Genomic DNA, 19,840 nt, shown 5'->3' on the forward strand with positions numbered 1-19,840 from the left:
AGTTCAGGCATATACTTACGTAATGACAGTTGGATTATTTAGTAGTCATCCATTGTGTTTATGTTTTCCTGTTTAGAACAGGGAATAACGCTCATGATTCATTCAGATCAACCATCGAGTTACTTTTAGATACTCAAGGCACCTGAAAGCACTTGAAAAACATTTTAAATACGGTGTATTACTATTTGAATGCTAGTTTTAGAATTACTGTTAAATTTTCATACAATTCAAAGCTAATGTTAGCATTTTAAATGTCTATACCCGAAGTTAGCTGTGATGTACAAGACTACCTTTTTAATATTGTGATTAACTGGGTCATGAAAATGGTATGAGAATGAGAGCATTTACCGTGCCTTTGGTCTACTAATGGTCAGAGAAGTGTGTGTGCATGCTGTCATTTCAGCTGAGTGAAGTTGAAGCCGTAACAAGTTTTCCTTCGGGTTTCCATGTATTGTTGCATTCGTTTACAGATGGACTGTCAAAAAAAAAAGCTGTAGTGGAAAAAAAAAAAAGGCAACTACTCTCAATTTTGAATTTCAAGGCAAAACTTACAAATGCTTCTACACAAGGTGATTTCATTTTTTTTTAATAATATATTTACAAAAAAAAGTCCAGAAAACTTGGAAAAAAAGTTCCATCTTCAAATGCAGCTGTAGATAAAATGTGGAAAAAGTGATGCACAGCATGTCATTTACATAAATTATAATACATATTTACATTGCGATACGTTAAGATTTGGATGGGCTCCATAATCCAACCTCCCCCCAAAAATGAAGGGGATCACTTTCCCATGAAACTCAAAAGGTTTGCCTGAAAACAGAAAGAAGCAAAACAAGTTGACGCGTTGATTGGCCGCACCTGCACACATGACTTACCTTCATGAAGGTGGAAAATCTTTTTTGCGTCATCCCCTCGACTTGAGTTAGATCTTCTATCTGCGTGCCGAAAATCCAATGTGAGAAGCGGGAAGCGCAGCTTTTGCAGCGGGCGCCTCACGTTTTGCGGACGCACCTTGAGGAAAACGCCGCGGACTTCCCTCCAGCCCAGGATGAGCTTGGCTTTTTTTTCGCCGATTTGCTGCAGGCCTTTCAGCTCTTTGAGGGAGCCCGTGTTGAGGATGTGGAGAATCTTCTGCCGGGCCTGATCCACGGCCGACTGGTCCAACTGGCAATCCCAGCTCTTTGTGTTCTCTTTGCCGCCTGGGAGCTGAGACCAAGCATGCGACAATCAGAAAGAAAAAAATGCAATTTTGTTTCAGTATACTTCATTATGAAGTGAGCAAATAACAGAAATATCGTAATTCCCTAAATATAAGATGCGCTGTCTCCCAAAAATAAATGCCAAAAGTATAGGTGTGCCCTATAATTGTTAACTGAATGATTCGATTTATTTATTTTCTTGACACAATTCAAGGAAGATTGATGTGTCAGTCACATAAGACAAATTTTGACGACAAACTCGTTTTAATTCTCGGCCAAATTGAATTTCTAGTTTGGCTCGGAGGTTTGTTATCAGTTTTAAGTATGATCGAAACACATTTACCTAGTTTTGAGATTACAGCCCAGTAAAAACAGTTTAAAAGAGTTATTAGTGTTTCCCTTCAAAAAAATTTCAAGTTGAAGACAACCTGCAAATGTTTTTTTGTTTTTTTTTTCGTCAGAATCAACATTTTGCGAGCCAAATAAGATGATGTGGCGGGCCTAGAGTTTGACACTTGCGATATAAACGGTCATGTCTCCATTGGCCACTCATAATGTGGGAAACGCAAGCAACAAATGAGTTTTTAGGTTGCTGCGTCTTATACACGGTAACATAGAAAATACCAGAATTTGACCCTTGACGTAAGGGTGCGTCCTCTGCACAGGTTCGTCTTATATTTGGGGAATTACGGTCAGATAAATAATAAATCGCCCGAGCAACACACAGCGGGATGCTGACCTCAGCCTTATCCGGAAGCTTTGCAGGCGCTTTCTTCTTGACACAGACTGACTGCTTCCTGACTGTAAGCGGCTTGTGGGGCTGCGGCTGGCACGCTGGGTGAGAGGAAGAAAAAAAAAAAAAGGCAAGCGTAAATTAGGGTTGCGTTCCGGCCACAGCGCCATGAATAATCCAAACACGTTTCCATTTTAGCGGTGACGCCATCTTGCTTGGAAAGCCGTCCAGGCCAAGAATGGCTCATTCAAGTCCCTCACAAACATAATCAGTAAGTCGCCAATAAGGCCGCGTGCAATCCAAGCGGGAGACAAACGTGTTTCAAGAAAACGACTCACAGGGATCCTGCAGCGGTTGGACCAAGGCTTGCTGCGTGCTGCCTTGTGGGATGTTGCTCTGTTTTTGCTGCAGAGGCAGCGTGCTGCTCGAGGCGCCGGCCTTCTGGTCGCAACCCGATGACTTTTTTGCCGACTGACTGAGGAGCATGGTCTTCCTCTCAAACTCCTTGTGCTCCTGTTTGAGCTCCTGCATAGATCAAAATGACTTGGTAAATATCAGGCAAGAAGTAACAAAGTACAGATACTTCCTTAACGTATTTACTGCAGGTAGGTTGTCCAGATACTTAAGTGCAGAGTGTGCGTATTATTCGCAGCCCGAGAACACATCACCTGGATCTCTTTGTGGGCCGTGGCCACGCTAAACCGGTCTTGAGTCTCGCAGAACATCACCCGCTTCTCCAGAGCAAGCAGCCTGTCCAGGACCGACGGTTCTGGCAGACTGTGGGGGAGGGTTCAAGGTCAAGTCAACAACAATTAGAGCGGTGGTCAGATCAGAGGTTTTGTGTATATATTAGCAGATGTGTACGCTCACTGGCAGATGGCAAGAAAGCAAAGAGGACGTAGGAGCAGTGCAGATAGTTGCTTTGTGCATATGCTTAACAATTCTCCATTATTCTTATCATTTTTGTTACAAGATTGCGCCCAATGAGCGTGTGCGGTCTTGCACCTGTCAAGGAGAGCGGATGGCGAGATGGAGGTCTCCTGCTCAGTTTTCTTCTCATCCCTCAGCTTCTTGCGGGGCTCGGCGCCAGAGTGGACCGCCTCATGCTCCTCCCTGGCCCGTTTGACTGGAAACCCGGGCAGTGGAGGGGGGGGGGGGGGGGGGGGGGGGGGGGGGGGGGGGGGGGGGGGATTAACAATTTAGTATGCAGGGCACAAGACGAAGCAACACTGTTTGTCTGGAGAGATGTCACTGCATGATTTCAGGCCGCATTGCAGTGGCAGAAGTCGAGCCAACTTGAAAGATCTACAATGCTGATACTGCCTTCCAAGAGGGAAATGTATGTTAAGATATCACCAAAACGAAAAAGGGGCCACAATAAAACATAAGAACCAACGGGACGGCACGGCTCACCTTCTAATACAGATATACAAGTATATAGCGCAGCCCATTTGATTTTTTTTAAATAAGTACAGACATTTTTCCCAGGTTTTTTATTTTTAGAGTTTCTTTTTCAAATGTTTGGCTGGCGAGTTAAGAAATTAATAGCTAAATAAATCGCTTACCTTTACACAAGTAATATTGTTATCAATTACTTAAGGTACAAAAAGCACTGATATTGATTATTATTATATTATTATTTGGGATTGAATGAGTTAAGTACATCTGGGCATCTAGTATATCGCCCGTCACTATGTACTGATTGAGAAAAAGGCTTTCATATTTGTTGCAATTTTTTTTTTTTTTAACCAATTACGTAAGGCAGTTTTCAATTGCTGTGGATCCCTAGAGAAAATTAAAAGGGTTTGCCATCACCTGGCAGCACAGCCACGGTTTCCCGGGTGAAGGGCTTGTTGATGATGAGCTTAGACTTGGCAGCAAAGTTGAGCGCGCCCACCGTGTCGAAGCAGTACTCGTACTCGGGGGCTATGTTGACGATCATGAGCGAGTGCGCCGAACCGCCCAACGAGTCCTGCAGCAGGCGCGTCAGCTTGCTGTCCCTGTAGGGCACGCGCACCGAGGCGCCCGAACGCAGCGAGTCCACCACTTTGCTGAGGGTGAAGAGCGACAGGTTGATGGCGCCGCTCTCTTTCAGCCGGATGCCCTGGTTGCCCGTGCGCCGGTTGTCCTCCGAGCCGGCCAGGTCCACCAGGTAGAGTTTGCCTGTTTGTTGGCGGCGGGGGAGGCAGCGCTGCGTGCGCACCACCTTGATGAATGCAAACATTGGAGGGTGAGACACAAGCCAAAGAATGAACGACCTATAAAAGAAGGTGGGGGGGGGGGGGAAGAGGAGACAGACAGAAAAAAAAAAAAAAGCCGACAGCCGCTTGTACCTCTCCCGGTTAAATCCCAGAAAGCCCAGCAGTTGCTAATGGGAATGAAAAAGAGAGGGTTGATTTCAGCATCAGCTACCAATTCCTGGCCTACTGCACAAAGGCCACGAATTGCTTAGATGCTTTTTCAAGTTTCTAGCTGAGTGGTGTCCAAACTTTTTCTTCCGGGGGCCACTTCAATAAAGTTTGACCAGGTTCCTTAGCAATCTGGAAAAGTTTTATATAACAACAAACCGGCTACGTTAAATGGCTCAAAAGTGTCCCGTATGGGCATCATGACGTCACAAACAGCCGGTGTGCTTAAGGTTAGTGTTTACAGAAGTACCTGGCGATGTTGAAACCGAAAATAATTGTTCGTTTTATCCCTTTAAAAAAAAACAACGTATGTATATATATTTTTTAATCTTTTCCTGCATCGCCTTCTCAGCAAACTTCTCGGACCTTGTCAACTGTTCATTTCAGAGCCACAAATGGGTGCCCGCTCCTTAGTTTGGACACCTTTGTTTTGCATTCAAGCCACCCAAAGGAGAGTCCAAGCAAACCATGGATGAGAACGATGCCGAGTGGTTTCCGCTCACACCTTGATGAGGAGGACGGCGTGGCTGCGGCTGGAACGCTGGTTGAGTTTGGTGGAGGCGGTGGTGCGATTCAGGCTGGCCGGCACAAAATGCCGCTCAAAGTCCGCGAAGGATGAGATTGTCGTGTGCGTCAGGCCCGGTATGAGGATGTTCTTGTCTTTGTCTTCCCGGATGGGCAAATCCTGGGAGCCTGGCGACAGAAGGTCCAGCACCTGAATGGTGGAGACAACTGCAACATTAGAACAATTACAAATTCCTTGCATTTTTTTTAATGCAGCAGTTGAATTATGTCCTTTGCAGTCATAGTGCAGCAACTTGGTCACATAAACACAAGCTTTTGCTGTGTTTGCAGCTTATTAAAGTGAAAATAAGGCGCAGTGTTGAGATGTGAAAATATTTTTGATGTGGAACATATATTGCACACACGAAATTGAAGTTCACTGTCAGATACAAAGAAGTAAATGTGCGGAACGGCATACCTACCTTCTCATTGTAAATTTCTAAATAAGACATTCCAATGGAGTAATCCCAGCCCTCATCCTCGTTCTGAGCGTTGACGAGGTTGAAGACTTCCCCGACAGCACGAGGAATAACACCAGGCTGCTTTGTACTGCCCAACATGGTGTGGGTCTTGCCTTTTTTTTTTTTGAGGGGTGGGGGTAGAAAAAAAAAAACAAAAACACAAAAATTGAAATCAGCATGGAATTAAACACCTACAATTGTTTAACAGCTTGCTTAAAATGAGGCAGCATACCAGCTCCTGTTGGTCCATAGGCGAACACGCTAGCATTCTGGCCCCTTGTGATGTAGGGTAGAATGGGCTTCACAGAGGACAGGAAGACCTCTTTTTGTGTCGTTTGCTCACCATAGAACACATCAAAGCTGAAACGGGGAAATGTATGACTTGAAGATGCAGTGGAAAAGAGGGCAGTTATTTCAAGGAGTTAAGGATTGCACACATTTTAGTTATTGATACATCCTGGATAAAGCAAACTAGACTTCGAAAACACCCTGAAATGTGCTTTATTTGAGACAAAATTGTGAATTTACTTTCTGTGTCGTGTGTTTAAACTTCAAATCCCTAATAGTGCAAACATGCAGTCAGATGGCAACTTTACGTACTGGTATTTTAGCGTTTCTGTGGCATTCCTCCAGTTTACTATCTCCAAGTTCTGTGAGTCCAGGCCTCTCACACAAGGCCCCTCGCCTCGTTCATCCTGTTTGTCCATAAAAGGTCGCAGACGAACCGCGACCTTTACCCGAGAAATTTTTTTGCGGCCATTGTCCGAGACCGCCACGCGCTGGGCCATAGTTGGATTCCTGAAAGTGCAAAATGGGCAAATAAGCCAGTACGGAACCGTTCTAATACGACAGGGAACCTCAAACAACGTTTCACATTTCAGGGGAAAGAAGAAGAAAGAAGAAGAAAGAAGAAGAACAAGAAGAAGAAAAGAAAAAAACTCGCGTATGGCGTCTTTGTTAGCAGCTAGCTAACAGATAATCCAAAATTCGGCGTTTTATTGTGTTATTTCAAAACATATGAATATGAGTATATCACTTACCAATGTTGTGTGCCGATTGCCGGGAAGTGTGCCTTAATTCATGTCTTAAAGCTGTCATGAATTCAAATTCAGAAACATTGTGCAGGCCCCTCTTCACCAATGGCGACGAGGAGCTCCAAAAGTTCTAACCGAAAAACAATTCAAACGAAGGGACCACGAAGGCGGAAACGACAATCAGCCAATCAGAACCCGCGAAATATTCCCCACTATACAACGCATCAGCACTTTAATAAATATGATCACTTGCATTAAAAACAGTATTTAATGAAACTTATAAATACTCACATCTAAATCAATTTTTTTTTCCAAAGAGTGGGCGAAATATTTAGACCAATGTTGGACATACCGGAAGTGGCAACGGATGTAGATTTCCAAACATTACATATATGATACAGCACTAGACTTGAAATGGTTGAGGAGGATATGCTATAAATATATATATATTTATGCACAAAATGCCAATTTTGCTTTGCAAAATAGGTACAACGTGCGCGTGAAATGCTTCCTTGTACGAACAACGTCTGGATTGACAAAAGGCCACGCACTTTCGTATAAACTGCCACACTTAATGCGTCAAGAAAAATGCGCTTCTTTTGGTTATCCCATTGTGCATGATTAATATTAATATTATTTGTTTGAATTTTGCGCGCAAATTTTAACTAATACTTGGCCACAAAAATAAAAAGTTTGTTTGTGGTTGTCTGGGCTCCGAACCGTTGTCGCACTTTCGCCACAGCGCTGGCTAATCCACATGATATAGAAGTCAACCAGGGTGCGAAACTCAGCAGGTTATTCTGCCCAAAATGGCGCTATATTTACGAATGCGTATTTTCGTGTAATTATAATGGAGCATTTCGCCGACGTTATTCATCGTCGGGGATAACTTTATCCACGCATTCGGCAACGACAACACCCATCCATCGGTAATGACGAGACGGCGCGCTAACGTTTATGTATGACTTTGCATTGAAAACGTGGAAGTTAATCATTCGAGGGTTTTAATTTGTATTAATGCAATTTGCTCGTATCATAGACTAGTAGTCGATCTTCTGCTGTGTGCATGTAAACGCACGATCTACCCAGCTTTTTTTCCTATTATGCGTCGCTGTTTTGTATGAACTTGATGCAAATATTTCTTAGTCTTGCTTTTTGCACACCGGAAATAGTTGCATTCACCGAACCTCCTTTTTACTCACTCCAGACATAATATCAGCATTACCGTAACCTCAAACTTTCTTTTCTTTTACTATTTTTAGTGTACAACATCAAAAATATTGCTGAAAACTAGTGGGCTTAGACCAGACTCTTGATGGAATACAACCCTAGGTTGGAAACGTGTTTCTAATGTGCTTGATTCCTAAAGGACTCTTGGATTTTCAGATGTTTAAAACATGAAAACAACCGAGAAAACGTTTGCTATAAGAATTGTGTTTTGTTTTTTTTCTCATGCCTTAGACTTTACCTTCTTGAAGGATGCAGGCTGAGGCACCAGATGTATCACTGCATGAGGGCATCCAGGCTCTTGGTGTCAAAGATGCAGAAAGTAAAAATGAAGCCTGCACACTGGAGGAAGAAGGCACGGAGCAACAGGATGCAGAGATGATCGCTGCATCAGTGGAGGACACTGCAACCACAGACGGCAAAGGTCAAGAGAGTGAGGAAAATGGTGGCTTTTTGGGAGAAAAAAAATTCCACACAATTGTCTTCAAAACAAAACTTAACAGTGATGCAGTTTATAAATGCTACAATGTCCGATGCCCCCCTTCCACCCTCACAGACCAAGAAACAGACGGGCTCGAGGGAGACGAGCACACAAATGCACCTCGGTCCGTGGCAGCGGTGGAGAACGAAGAGGGGACCCAAGCGGGAGACAAGGACGGCGAGTGGGAGCTGGTGTACAGCGACGAGGAAATGGAAGACCCCAAGAACTGGATGCCTCCCCCTGCCGAGATCAAAAGACTCTATGAGCTCCTGGCCAAGGGCGAGATCCTGGATCTCAACTTTGAACCCCTCCCCCGGAGGCCGCCCACGCCCGAACGGCCCCAGACGCCGGAAAGGCAGGAGGACGACGACGAGGCGGAGGAGCGAGAGAGGAAGGAGAGGGAGCGCAAGTAAGTATCGCCACAATCCTTTCGGATTCATTTTGGCCTTAGGGGATTATGGATTTCATGTTTTTTTCCAGGCCTCCGAGTCCTACCGAGTTTGACTTTGACGAGGAGCAGCAATTGCAATCCACCCCGAAAAATTCCTTCATTAATAGACGTAGAACACCAGGTGACAACGATGTCGTTTTGATCAGAATTTATTTTTTTTTTGTGTGTGTGACTTAGTTTTAACTCCGAACCTTGACGCCCGCAGGCTCATCGGCTCGCTCGTCCGTGAAAAGGGAGGCCCGGCTGGACAAAGTTCTTTCGGACATGAAGCGCCACCGTAGAATCGAGGAGCAAATCATGCGCACGGGACGAGATCTTTTCAAAAGCGAGAAGAAGCTGGAGGCGGCGCTGTCGCCCAACAGTCAGAAGGAGCGAGACAAGGAACGGGAGCGGGACAGCAACCCCGATACCATCTTCTCACCCAGGCAGAGGAGATATTGAACACTTGTGACGCAATAATGATTGTTTCCCAAGGACCCGCTGTACATTTCCCAAGATACTTTAATTTTTTTTTTTTTTAACCTAATAAGCTTTGTATGTTTTTTATGTATTTGTATTATGGCAATAAACATGCTATCCTGAGAGGACTGATGACTGAAAATGTGGTTAATAGACATAAAATGGTAAATATTTAAAAGCTTTGTGGCCTTACAATTAGTGAAAGGAAGCTTTGTGAACCACTTGTGATTTTATTTTACTCCTCTAGAGGGTGCTTTTGGTTTAAAGATAAAGGATAGCGCAATGGGAATTCATGTTTCAGCCGACTGCATTTTTAAACCAAGAGGAGCTAAAAAGTATCAAGTTGTTCAAGAAGCTTCATTTTCCCATCATTACTTATAACTAAGGAAGTCGTTCTCAATTTGAAATATGAGTATATGAGTTGATGTGTATATCAGACAGAAACAGTACTTTTTTTCAAAATAAAAGCAAATGAATTGGAACATGAAGCAACTTGTTAAATTGCAGTAGAGTGACTTCAAGAAGCTGTATACCTTTATTTTGTTAATTTTATACAGAGATGCATTGTCATTAATGGTGCAATTTTTAAAATAAACTGTTGATATCTTCTGGAATTGCTAAATAAAGTACACCTTGAGATACTACAAATGTAGTTCCAGTGTTACATAAGTGACATAAAACACTTTGTGCTGTTCAAGGGGTATTTGGCTGAGAAAATTTCTTACAAGGGGTAAACCATTGAAAAAAGGTTGCGAAGCACTGCTTTTAGAACACACATGCTGGCGCAACATGTAGACAGGCAATCAAAAATGCTAACACGCATGTATTATCTATCCTCCGCTAAAAAGGACGTCTTAGTCATACTGATATCATTTTCATGTGCAATACCGAATACACATGTCTACTGTCTTGGCTGCAAGTGGCCAAAACACACACCAGGAGCAACACAATGTCCATTGAGGTAAAGCAAAAAAAAAAAAAAAAACACAATTATTCAACATTTTTTAATTGAGTTGTTATGGTTGGAAATCTTTTTTTTTTTTTTTAATGTCACAAATATTTGGTGTTTCTGCAGGGGTGTGCAGACCTTGCCGATTTCCCCGAAAGAATGAAGACGACGACGAAGAAAGACGAGACACAACCATCAGGACAGAGAAGTATATTTCGGATAAGTTGGAGTAACATTTCAGCCTTCGCATAAGGCTCCGAAGCATCGAGTATAATATGGATGCATAAATATGCATTCAGAACCACAAACCAAATAAATAAATAAATAAATAAATACTTACAAATAAATAACAAGCATTTGGTGGAACATACAGTACATAGCGGCGGGGTCGGGCTGGGACTTGGGGGGGCGGGGAGGGGGGGTTGATGGTCGCTTTGTGTTGGACATGCCCGGTTAGTCGTCCAGATGTTTTGGCACACGCTTTTTGTCCTTTTTTTTTTTTTTTTTTTTTTTTTTAATCATATACTCATATATCTCTCTATATTTTTCAGCCATGACCCATTTCCAGCTGCAGCCTTAAAACAAACACATTAATAAACAAAGCGAGCCGGTCTGATCAGGAAAAGGTTCATAGAACCTATGGCGCAATTTGCACAATGTAAAAGATCGAAAGAAAAAAAAAAAAAAATAAAATAATAACTCATGGTAATTACCAAGGAACGTTTCCCATAATACTTGTTTACCCTTCAAATTGCAACATTGCAAGTCCCTTAATAATGCCCCGAACAATACGAAAAAAATACCACCTGGGAAATATTTTGCCCTACCGAAAAGATCTTTCGTTTTAGTTGTCCGATAAAACATCGAATCTTTTCAAAGTGTGCATTTGCTTCCCTAACGTTGCGTTGGCGCAACATGGAATGATGTCGTTATCTACACTTAGCTGCGCCAAGGGGTACGTGGTGGTGAGGCGTGTCCCAAGAGCGGCGCGGCCAACGTGGACGAAATATTTTTCTCTGGCCAATTCCTTTGAAAGTACTCACAAATACTACTAACTTGTTCCAACATACTCAAAGGCTAAAATGCTAAAAACGTAGGACTTACTTCCTGTAATCCCACAGAGATGGCGTAACCGTGAAAAAAAATGCCAAATAGACATAATGAAACAATGAAACTTAATGTTTACGTGTTTCATTTTAAAACGTATTGTTATAATCTAGGCCGGAATTTAAAAAAAAAAAAAAAAAATGAGCTAGTACGTTTGATCCTTCTTGTAGACCAGGGGTTGTCAAACATACGGTCCAGGGGCCGGTTCTGGCCCGCAAATGGGTTTAGTCCGGCCCATGAGATGATTTGGTAAAGTATAAAAATGAGCTGAATTTGGAATTTCTTTTTATAGCATGATTTTACCGGTCCGGCCAATTTGACACCCCTGTAAGCGAAAAGCTGAAAAAAAATAATGTTTTTCTTCCCCATAAAGTTAAAAGGTATTGACTTGCACATGTGCATACCCTGTGACATTAAAAAATCAGAAGGATCATACTTATTCAATCATAAAAATTACAGATAATTTACTCCATTTTCAAGTATCGGTATCATGTAGGCCAAAAGCATTTTTTTCCCCACCGCAAGTCAATGGCTCACAACATTATGGGAATAAATGTGACATATTTAGCATGAAGCCTAAAAATTAAAAAAAAAATGGAAATACAGTCCCTCATACTTTTAGGTTAAAAGATTAAAAAAAAGCATAATTCCCCCATAATGCCGAGGGGAATTGACTTGGGCAACCGCATTTCCTTTGACAGTAAAATGTAAATAATAACGAATCCATAAAAATATATGTACTAAATTGTGAACATATCGGTATGTTGTTTACCTAAAAATAGCTTTTGTTAACTCCCTCAGTGCCAACGACGGCGTCAAAGATTCCTTTTGATTTGGCTGGCAGCGAGAGAGTTAATCTTGCGCAAGTCAACGCCCCCGTGACCTTATAGGACATATGCTACGAATTCCGTTCGACGGCACCGAAACATCTGAACGTTTTTGCAAATCTGTCCAAACATTTTTAACAAGTACGTTGGAATGTCTTTCAAATACGTCCCAATGAGCTAGCCGGTCAAAAATGCTTACTCCACAGTCAGCGTTTGATAAAAAACGAATGAAAAAGGTGAAAAAAAAAAGGGACACCGCCGTAATACTGACGTGGGAACGGGAGCTATGTACACCTTGTCACATTTTCCCCTCTGTTTGAATTGAAAAACGGATGGAAAGCAAAGTCAAAATGGAAAAAGGGGGATAAGGCAGCAGAATCCAGTCTCCCAATCAGCAGTTTGCTTCCTAAATGTTGTTAGAGTGACAGTGACTACATAGAGGATACAGAGAAACACTAACAAGCCGACGTTTCCTTTAGTCAGGATTTTTTTTTTCGTCTTCTCGGTTGCTATAACTGAATTCGGCCGTCCGTCTACAGCAAATGTTCTAACATACAATATAATACATTCCTACGGACCCGCCGGCCCCCGAGAGGTCACGGTTTTGATCTACGTGAAGGAAATGGTCGCCTACGCTTGCTATACATCCTCTCAGGCCGGCGCGCGTTCCTTCCTGTCACAGTGCCCGATGACATCGTCGGAGTGCGCCGGCACTCGTTTTGTTATTCCTACTAAGTGAGAAGCTGAAGTACTTGAAAGGCCGGCCAGAAGCCGCCCGCAAAGACTCCGGCGCTACTCGAGGACATTGTCCGTAGCTTTTTATCCTTCGCCGCGTTGCTACGTGTGTCCCCCCCCCCCCCCCCCCCCCCCCCCCCCACCCCACCCCTGACATTGGTACATTCGCCCCGCCTTCCTCCGCGCCCGCCCCGCCCCGCCCCGACTCCTCTCAGTGGGTGGCCAAGTCGGGTTCCGTGGAGGGCGCTCGGTAGCCGTTGGCCGGCTGGGGCGGCGCCGGGCCGCCGTCGGCGGCGCCGGGGCGCCGTCTCTGCGAGCGGGAGGAGCCCGTGAAGAGTCGCAGGGCTCCCCGACAAATAAGGGAGAACCAATAGAGCTGCGGGGCCATGAGGAGGGCGGCGCCCAGGTTACAGTGCCACGGCACCGACAGGGGGACCAAGTGGAAGGGAATGGACGCGTACCTGAACCCCGGGAGAAAAAAAAGAGACGAGGGCAGCGGTCGGTTAAACGCAAACGGGCAGACGTGGAGGCTCGCCGACTCCCGAGCGCGGCGTTAAGAGAAAGAAAGCCGGGGGGGGGGGAGGGGGGAAGACGTACCTTCCATAGACGTAGTAGAGGTAAGGGAAGAGGAGGACCCGACAGATGAAAAAAGTGATCAGCATAAGAGCCCCGTTCACTTTGTGCAGGAGTGTGTGTTGCTGTTTGTACTGAGAGCGGGAAACAACAGAAGGCACAGAGACAAAAGAGAGACAAAGAGAAGCAAGCGGGTCGCTGTGAGTGGACTTCGGACTTGTCTTTTTGAAACCCTTGCGCGCCGCCCAGGTCAAACTGAAAGCGCTGTGCTGAATCAAACGTTTTCGACCGAGTGCTACAGGGGGGGAAAAAAAAAAAAAAAAAAAAAAAAACATTGCCTCAAAGTCGTCGTCCCCCCCAAGAAAAAATAAACAACTTGGTTCCTTTAGTCATTCTGGACATTATGAATTTGAGTGACCTAAGAAACGCTCAAAAATCTGACGTTTAACTTATTCATAGCTATTCAATCACCTTGTCACCAATTACCTAGCACTTCATTGCCTAATTTGATTGATTACTTTAGTACATATAGGTAAGGAAAGTAATGACTGCTTTGGATATGTAAATAAATAAGTAATCGATTACTTCAGAAAAGCCAGTATTAAATTAATTACCTTCTGAACTAAAGTGCGAAACTAATTGATCACTTGCCTGCAGCACTGCAATTGATTACTCTGTGATTGATTACTAACACTACAATTTTCAATTACTACCTTTAAAGTAATTGATTACTTTGGCACTTTAGTACCGAAAAAAATCCCTTTAATACTTAGATAGTAATCAATTATTTTGACGCTTAATGACCTAATCAATTACTAGCACTTAATTACTACTTCATTCATTTAGTACCAGCCATTGTTAGCTCCTCCTTTAGCCAAACATTTAAAAAAAAATGTCAACAAATTAAAAAAAAAAAAAAAAAGGACGTATTACGTATGTAGCATGTTGTCAGCCAAGCTATTTCTGTACTATAGCATCCGATGTGTGAATTCCTGACATGGGGCATACGGTGAAGAGACGGAGCACTTTGTAAGGGTTAATTGCGGCATTCTGCGAATATGAGAGCGTTGCTGAAATGGACATTGAATGGAGAGCGGCGTCGAAAGAGGCCGCCTGCTTGGGGCCGATAACGGCGAGGAAACGCACAAGAGCGCCTTGTTGCCGGAAGCCAAGGGCGCGCCGGCTTTTCGGCTTATCAAAGAAGCGCACGGACAGCTGACGGGGATCGGGGAGATGATAGCGTATCGCGCCATGTTTATTCAAGCAAACGCCGTTACCGAGGGACGGCCGCTTGTTAGGGGACGCTCAACGGGAGCCGAGCGCATGCTGGGAAATGCTGAGACGGCCGAGCTCCCTTTGCCCCCCCCCCGGCCGTGGGAATGAAGAAGAAAGAAAGTGGCGAGAGGAGAGGATGTTTATCAAGGAGACACGTTTCCACCAAATTCGGCTGGTACCTGAGCCGATCCACGAGCGCGCGCCATTTTTAGTAACGTGTGTTTTGAAAAGTATTAACAGTACGTAAAAAAATATTTTCCATTTTCAGCTGAAAATGACTGAAAAAGACCATCCCTTTGAGGGTCTAAAACCACTCCCAAACTTTTCTCAGGTTGCCATTGACTTTTTTTTCACATTTTTTTCAAAATTCAAACCTTCATAAAAGTTAACTACAGAAAGTGAACCGCGTCACGGCACTACATTTTGATTTTATCCCGAGCAAACGCATGAGCCTTGATTGGAGAAGTCAGGATGTCCCCAGCTGAGGACATTAGGACTTAGTAGCGCAACCCCAGCTGGTTCAAAGATGACGACAAAAACAAATGTCCACGACAGTGGACACAAACGAGCGGGACGCGTCTCAGCGGAATATAGCAACAGGAATTGTAGCCATTCATTAGAGCATAGGTGTGGACCTCCAGTCCTCGAGGGCCGGTATCATGCAGGTTTTCGGGTTTTCTCTCCTCAACACAACTGATAAAATAATTAGCTCATTAGTAAGCTTTGGGGGAGCTGGAAAATGATCCTAATCAGGTGTTTAGGAGAGAAAACCGGAAAACCTGCGGGATACCGGCCCTCGAGGACTGGAGTTCCACATCTGTGCATTAGAGTGATGGCAAATTTGAGCGAGAACTATTTTTCTGTTCTTTTAAGCGTTGTACTCCGTGGTGGAAACGTGGCTACGTAGCGGCACGTGCATCTCGCGCACACACCCGAGCACACGCAGAGAGCGCCGTTATAATCCTGGCGAGTGTCCACCTACCTGGATGAGTATTTTTCCTAAGCAGACCGAAGGAGTGCTGAGCTCGGCCATGAACATGATGCCCTGGAAATAATCGCCCTTTCCTTGACGCACGAACTGGAGGGGGCAGAGACGGACAGAAATTCATCGGCGGGCCAGAAAAACAATTACGCTTGCCGCTCCGCTGTGGGCGGGCGGCAGAGTGCGCCGCTTCTAATTATGCGGCGCTGGAAAAACGCCATTTGGGCCGGAGTCGACCAGCGGCGCTATCTATCATAACGGCCGTGGGTCCAAACGCACAATTCCGCGCGTGTAAACAACGCGAGCGATAGGGAAAATAAAAGAAAGGTCCGTTACCACAGAAACGGGGAAGCAGACGGTCACCATGACGACGTGGTGCAGCACCATGAGGAACTCGCGCCGCAGGTAGCTGGTCAGCGCCGACGCCATGTGCTGGGGGGCGGCCGAGGCCTCCTCGTGACCCTTGACCCGCAGCTTGTACCAGTAGCACATGAACATGGCGTAGATGTCGTAGACGAAGTAGGGGACGGCAAACATGATGTAGGTGCTGGTCAGCCAGTGCCTGGGGGGACCAAGGAAATATTTTGGGGTGACAACGCTAAACTGAAAACAAAATGGTCATGAACCAGATTATCAAGCTTGTAAATTGAGTTATAAGTGAGTGAGGATTTTTGACATTAACGATTTCTTTGTAATAGTCTTTTGTATGTATGTGAAAAACACGGAACTTATGAATGTGTTACAATAGATTATACGGAAATATTTTGCTGAGCACAGGGGATGTGATTTCTGCTTGACGGCAGACATTTTCTTTTTAAAAATATTAATTGTATATGAAAAATAATAGATTAATGAACGACAAAATATGAACTTTTGACTGATAACAACGGCCAAATAAATGGACTATTCCTTTAAGAAATTCGCTGTGAAAGCCAAGTTTACATTTAAACTGTTTTGAAGCAGTATTCCTTATTTTTGTCTGAATATTGTCCACGGGATTCTTTTTTTAAATAAATCAAACCCTTAAACAAATTTCAGATGTCACGATTAAAATCATAATCGCCCAAAATGATTGAAGAAAATCGAGACTATTTTTTTGGCAGTATTGCCTAGCCCTAATATATATATATATATATATATATATATATATATATATATATATACACACACACACACACACACACACACACACACATATAAGGTGCATGCTGTAGTGTACATGCACATTCACTGATTTGTCGACTCACTGGTCCTCGATGATGTCATCGCAGGAAGAAGCGATAATGTAGCCGGCCGAAGAAGCCATGACGGCCTGAACCGACGACACCAACCTGAAACGGGAGAAAAAAAGAAATAAACACAGGCTGATTTACGGGCTTTACTGACCGACCGATAGCTTTTAGCGGAGCGCCACCCGCGCGACGGCGTACGGAGCCAAGGCGCGTATTTTACAGCGAGCGAAAACGTCCCGACGAGAAGCGTATTTGATGAATGCGTCCTCACCGGGCGGACACGATGACGGCGTCGCCTTCGCTCCATCGCAGCGCCGGGATGGATTTGAGGCACTGCTTGGACAGAAGAAAGAGGCCCGGGAAGAAAACGGAGCCAGCAGCGAGGAAGGTCAGCATGGTCCCTGGCCGTCGGGCTGAGAGGCAAAAAAGTCGGGCGGGCGGGCGGGCGGGCGGGCGATCTGGTCCTGGAGATTTCCTGCTTTTTCTCCCCCCTGCGAGAGGCCAAAGTGTAAATGCATTGATCCTACAATCAGAAGCAATCAAGACAAGAGGCGCTGATAGGTAATAAAGTAATCAACTACTACTAGTTATGAAACTAATTACTATAGTAATCTAGAATTTTTGACAATTGGATACTTAAGTAATGGATTACTTTAGGTGAATAAGTACTAAAGTCATAACATTAGGTACTAAAGTAATAAACTACTACTAAAGTAATTTCTTAAGGTCACTAACGTAATGGATTACATTAGCTTAATTAAGTAATCATTACTTTAGTCCTAGATTTATTTTTATGAGCCTTTTTAGACCTTTATTTAGGCAAACACTTGAAAAGTACCTGGGATTGATTGTCTTGACTCATAAAACGCAAAAATATGTCGATGGGATTCAATGACTTAACTGGAAATTCAGCTTGAAATAACCTTGCATTTTAAACCTCAAATTTGGAACAGGCCACAAGCTAGCTGGCATTGAGTTAATACTTCCGTTATTAGCTTGGGGCCAGACCACAATGTGCTTAGAAAGCCATCAGTAAAACCCTAAAATCAATTCCGAGACTAACTGAAAATCAATAGGTGATGATGTCATCCCCTCAGCTGCGGCGCGATGACAGCAAAGCCCACTTTGCCATTTATTCAGGTGCGGGTTCCGAGTGGTTTGGCTTCCACTGGACCGCTGACTCATTCAAAAGTTGAAATCCATTAGCAACCTGCGCAGTGCATCACAGAAAAGGTGCTGAAATTCCTGGAAGCATTATTTTGAGTTACAATTGAGCAATTGATTATTCAAATTTCACTGCAGAATGTGTTATGAGCATATTTCCATTTGCGATTTCGCTGTGTGGTAGAACTTTATATATTATGCCAATTACTGAACTCACTCGGCCCTAAGAGTGTCCTGATCTGACATCGGTATCGGATAACAGTCCAATATCAGCATAAAAACAAAATCCGATTATATTGGTCTACATCTAAATTCTCAATATGAAAAGTGCAGTGCATTTTTGTTAAATAAAAACAACTATTTGGATACTCTTTTTGTTTTACCCACAGGAATCAGGTGACCTGGATGTAAAAAGATGTGTGTTATTTTTAGTCATTTATTAGGACCCGTTAATTTATTGTGGATTTATTTTTTCAGGTGCTGCAAATTCACGCAGGGGAAAATGTGTCATATTTTGCTGCCTATTTTTGCTTGTTTAAATGGCATCACTTGTTCAAGTCATTTCAATCATTTTATGCTAAATTTAAAAAAAAAGAAACAGAAAGATATCAGATATCATATCGATATTATATCAGAAGGTGAAAGAGTTGTATTGAACAAATGACTTCTACTGTGTGCCCATACCAACAAGCATTATCTTAATCTTTTTTTTTCTTGTTCAGACTAAAATTTCCTGTCTTTTCATCTAGTTTAACTTATTCTGAAAAGTATTACTTTTAAAATGATTTACTTTCGTATTCTTGCCATCGACGTATATTGACAGGCATAACAATTTAATAATCTTCCATTAGATGGCAGAGCTACATAACTGACACGCGTATGCACTTATCGATGACTTTTTTTAATGGCTTGCCGCAAAGATGATTTTTTTTTAAATAAGTGCCTTGACTCGATTAAAAAAAATTGACACAATGCAGCAGCAGCAATTGTGCGATAACAATGATGCTAAACACGCCAGCTAACGTTAGCCAATGTCAACCACTGAATCTCCGCCGGCTAAAGAAGCTTTTATTTTTAATTTGTTCGGCTTTTTCAAATTTAATTAGCGACGAAGAAGCCACGACGAAATACGAGGCGGCTCACGTGTTAGAAGTGAAGAAAACGTTTTTTTGTTACACGCAGCGGCGACACTTTAAATGACATGTTATTTGTTTGTAGCAGTTAGCATTAGCCGCCATCAAGCTAGCCCGTCGCGGCTAGCAGACAGGAGTTCAGTGCACATGTCTCGAGATGGGGAGGGGGAGAAAGGAGACAAAATAAGACCGCTATTTACACAGAAGCTTTGGCGGCGTCCAGTCAGCGGCCGCTTGAAACTCGCGTCCCGCGGAGTAAAGCTAGCGTGGTCCCGGGGGTCTCCGCCGCGACGATCCACATGTTTTGTGCGGCCACTTGGACGCCCGGAGGGTTAGCAGGCAGCCGGCTAACAGCTAGCTTGCAGCAAGTTCGATCCAAATCAGCTGCAAGCTCGCTCGCTCGTGCAAGTGCGGGCGCATTCAGCGACCGACTTGAACTAATGTCTCAGTTGAAAGCACGATTTAAAAAAAAAATGTTTTGCAAAGGGTGGGTGTCAGTCGTCGAAAGAGCGGTCCGGTGCCCGTGTCATTGCATCCCTGTGAGAGTGTGTGTGTGTGTGTGTGTGTGTGTGTGTGTGTGTGAGTGTGTGTCTCTCTCTTTTGCTGCTGTTGACTCAACAGTCGGCGGACTGCTGCGCCAGCTACTTGCTAACAGCAGCATCGAGTCATGACGAGAAGGTTTTGCAACACTCGCTGTCTCCCCTGCTGCATTCTTTCCATGCACGATTCAGATCCATGGATATTTGCACAAATGGCAAAAGTATAGAATATAACAGGCTATTATGGCCAAAGTACTGATTAAACTCGCGTTCTTCAGTAAAACAAAAAGTTTGCAGCTATTCTCAA

General features: G+C 43.8%; 3 protein-coding genes across 5 annotated transcripts; 1 reads left to right on the plus strand and 2 right to left on the minus strand.

Moving 5' to 3' along the window:
* Positions 1–570: 570 nt before the first annotated feature.
* kif22 (kinesin family member 22) lies at positions 571–8,040 on the minus strand. 2 transcript variants are annotated; one of them, XM_088438728.1, is made up of 13 exons: positions 7,868–8,040; positions 5,966–6,163; positions 5,598–5,725; positions 5,327–5,478; positions 4,846–5,055; positions 3,748–4,138; positions 2,938–3,058; positions 2,601–2,709; positions 2,271–2,457; positions 1,939–2,033; positions 1,012–1,206; positions 876–935; positions 571–810 (listed from the first exon to the last, which is right to left on the minus strand). In XM_088438728.1, the coding sequence occupies exons 2-13, from the start codon at positions 6,151–6,153 to the stop codon at positions 781–783; spliced, it is 1,866 nt and encodes a 621-aa protein (XP_088294854.1). In that variant the 5' UTR covers positions 6,154–6,163; positions 7,868–8,040; the 3' UTR covers positions 571–780. The 2 variants fall into 2 exon arrangements, with proteins under 2 accessions (XP_088294854.1, XP_088294853.1); XM_088438727.1 differs by lacking the exon at positions 7,868–8,040 and adding an exon at positions 6,406–6,529.
* Positions 7,109–9,145, plus strand: pagr1 (PAXIP1 associated glutamate-rich protein 1). Of its 2 annotated transcripts, none has more exons than XM_088438730.1 (5): positions 7,109–7,328; positions 7,861–8,059; positions 8,183–8,516; positions 8,588–8,679; positions 8,764–9,145. In XM_088438730.1, the coding sequence occupies exons 2-5, from the start codon at positions 7,879–7,881 to the stop codon at positions 8,997–8,999; spliced, it is 843 nt and encodes a 280-aa protein (XP_088294856.1). In that variant the 5' UTR covers positions 7,109–7,328; positions 7,861–7,878; the 3' UTR covers positions 9,000–9,145. The 2 variants fall into 2 exon arrangements, with proteins under 2 accessions (XP_088294856.1, XP_088294857.1); XM_088438731.1 differs by having other exon boundaries at positions 7,110–7,328; positions 7,861–8,050.
* A 3,647-nt stretch (positions 9,146–12,792) lies between these two features.
* LOC148409851 (ceramide synthase-like) lies at positions 12,793–19,623 on the minus strand. Its single transcript, XM_088438729.1, has 7 exons — positions 19,195–19,623; positions 16,969–17,188; positions 16,713–16,796; positions 15,802–16,027; positions 15,466–15,561; positions 13,233–13,342; positions 12,793–13,096 (listed from the first exon to the last, which is right to left on the minus strand). Exons 2-7 carry the CDS (start codon positions 17,091–17,093, stop codon positions 12,847–12,849), a joined length of 891 nt encoding a protein of 296 aa, XP_088294855.1. The 5' UTR covers positions 17,094–17,188; positions 19,195–19,623; the 3' UTR covers positions 12,793–12,846.
* Positions 19,624–19,840: the final 217 nt, after the last annotated feature.

Source organism: Hippichthys cyanospilos, chromosome 17, assembly GCF_059441005.1.
Source record: "Hippichthys cyanospilos isolate Australia breed blue-spotted pipefish chromosome 17, RoL_Hcya_1.0, whole genome shotgun sequence".
Lineage (NCBI taxonomy): Eukaryota > Metazoa > Chordata > Actinopteri > Syngnathiformes > Syngnathidae > Hippichthys > Hippichthys cyanospilos.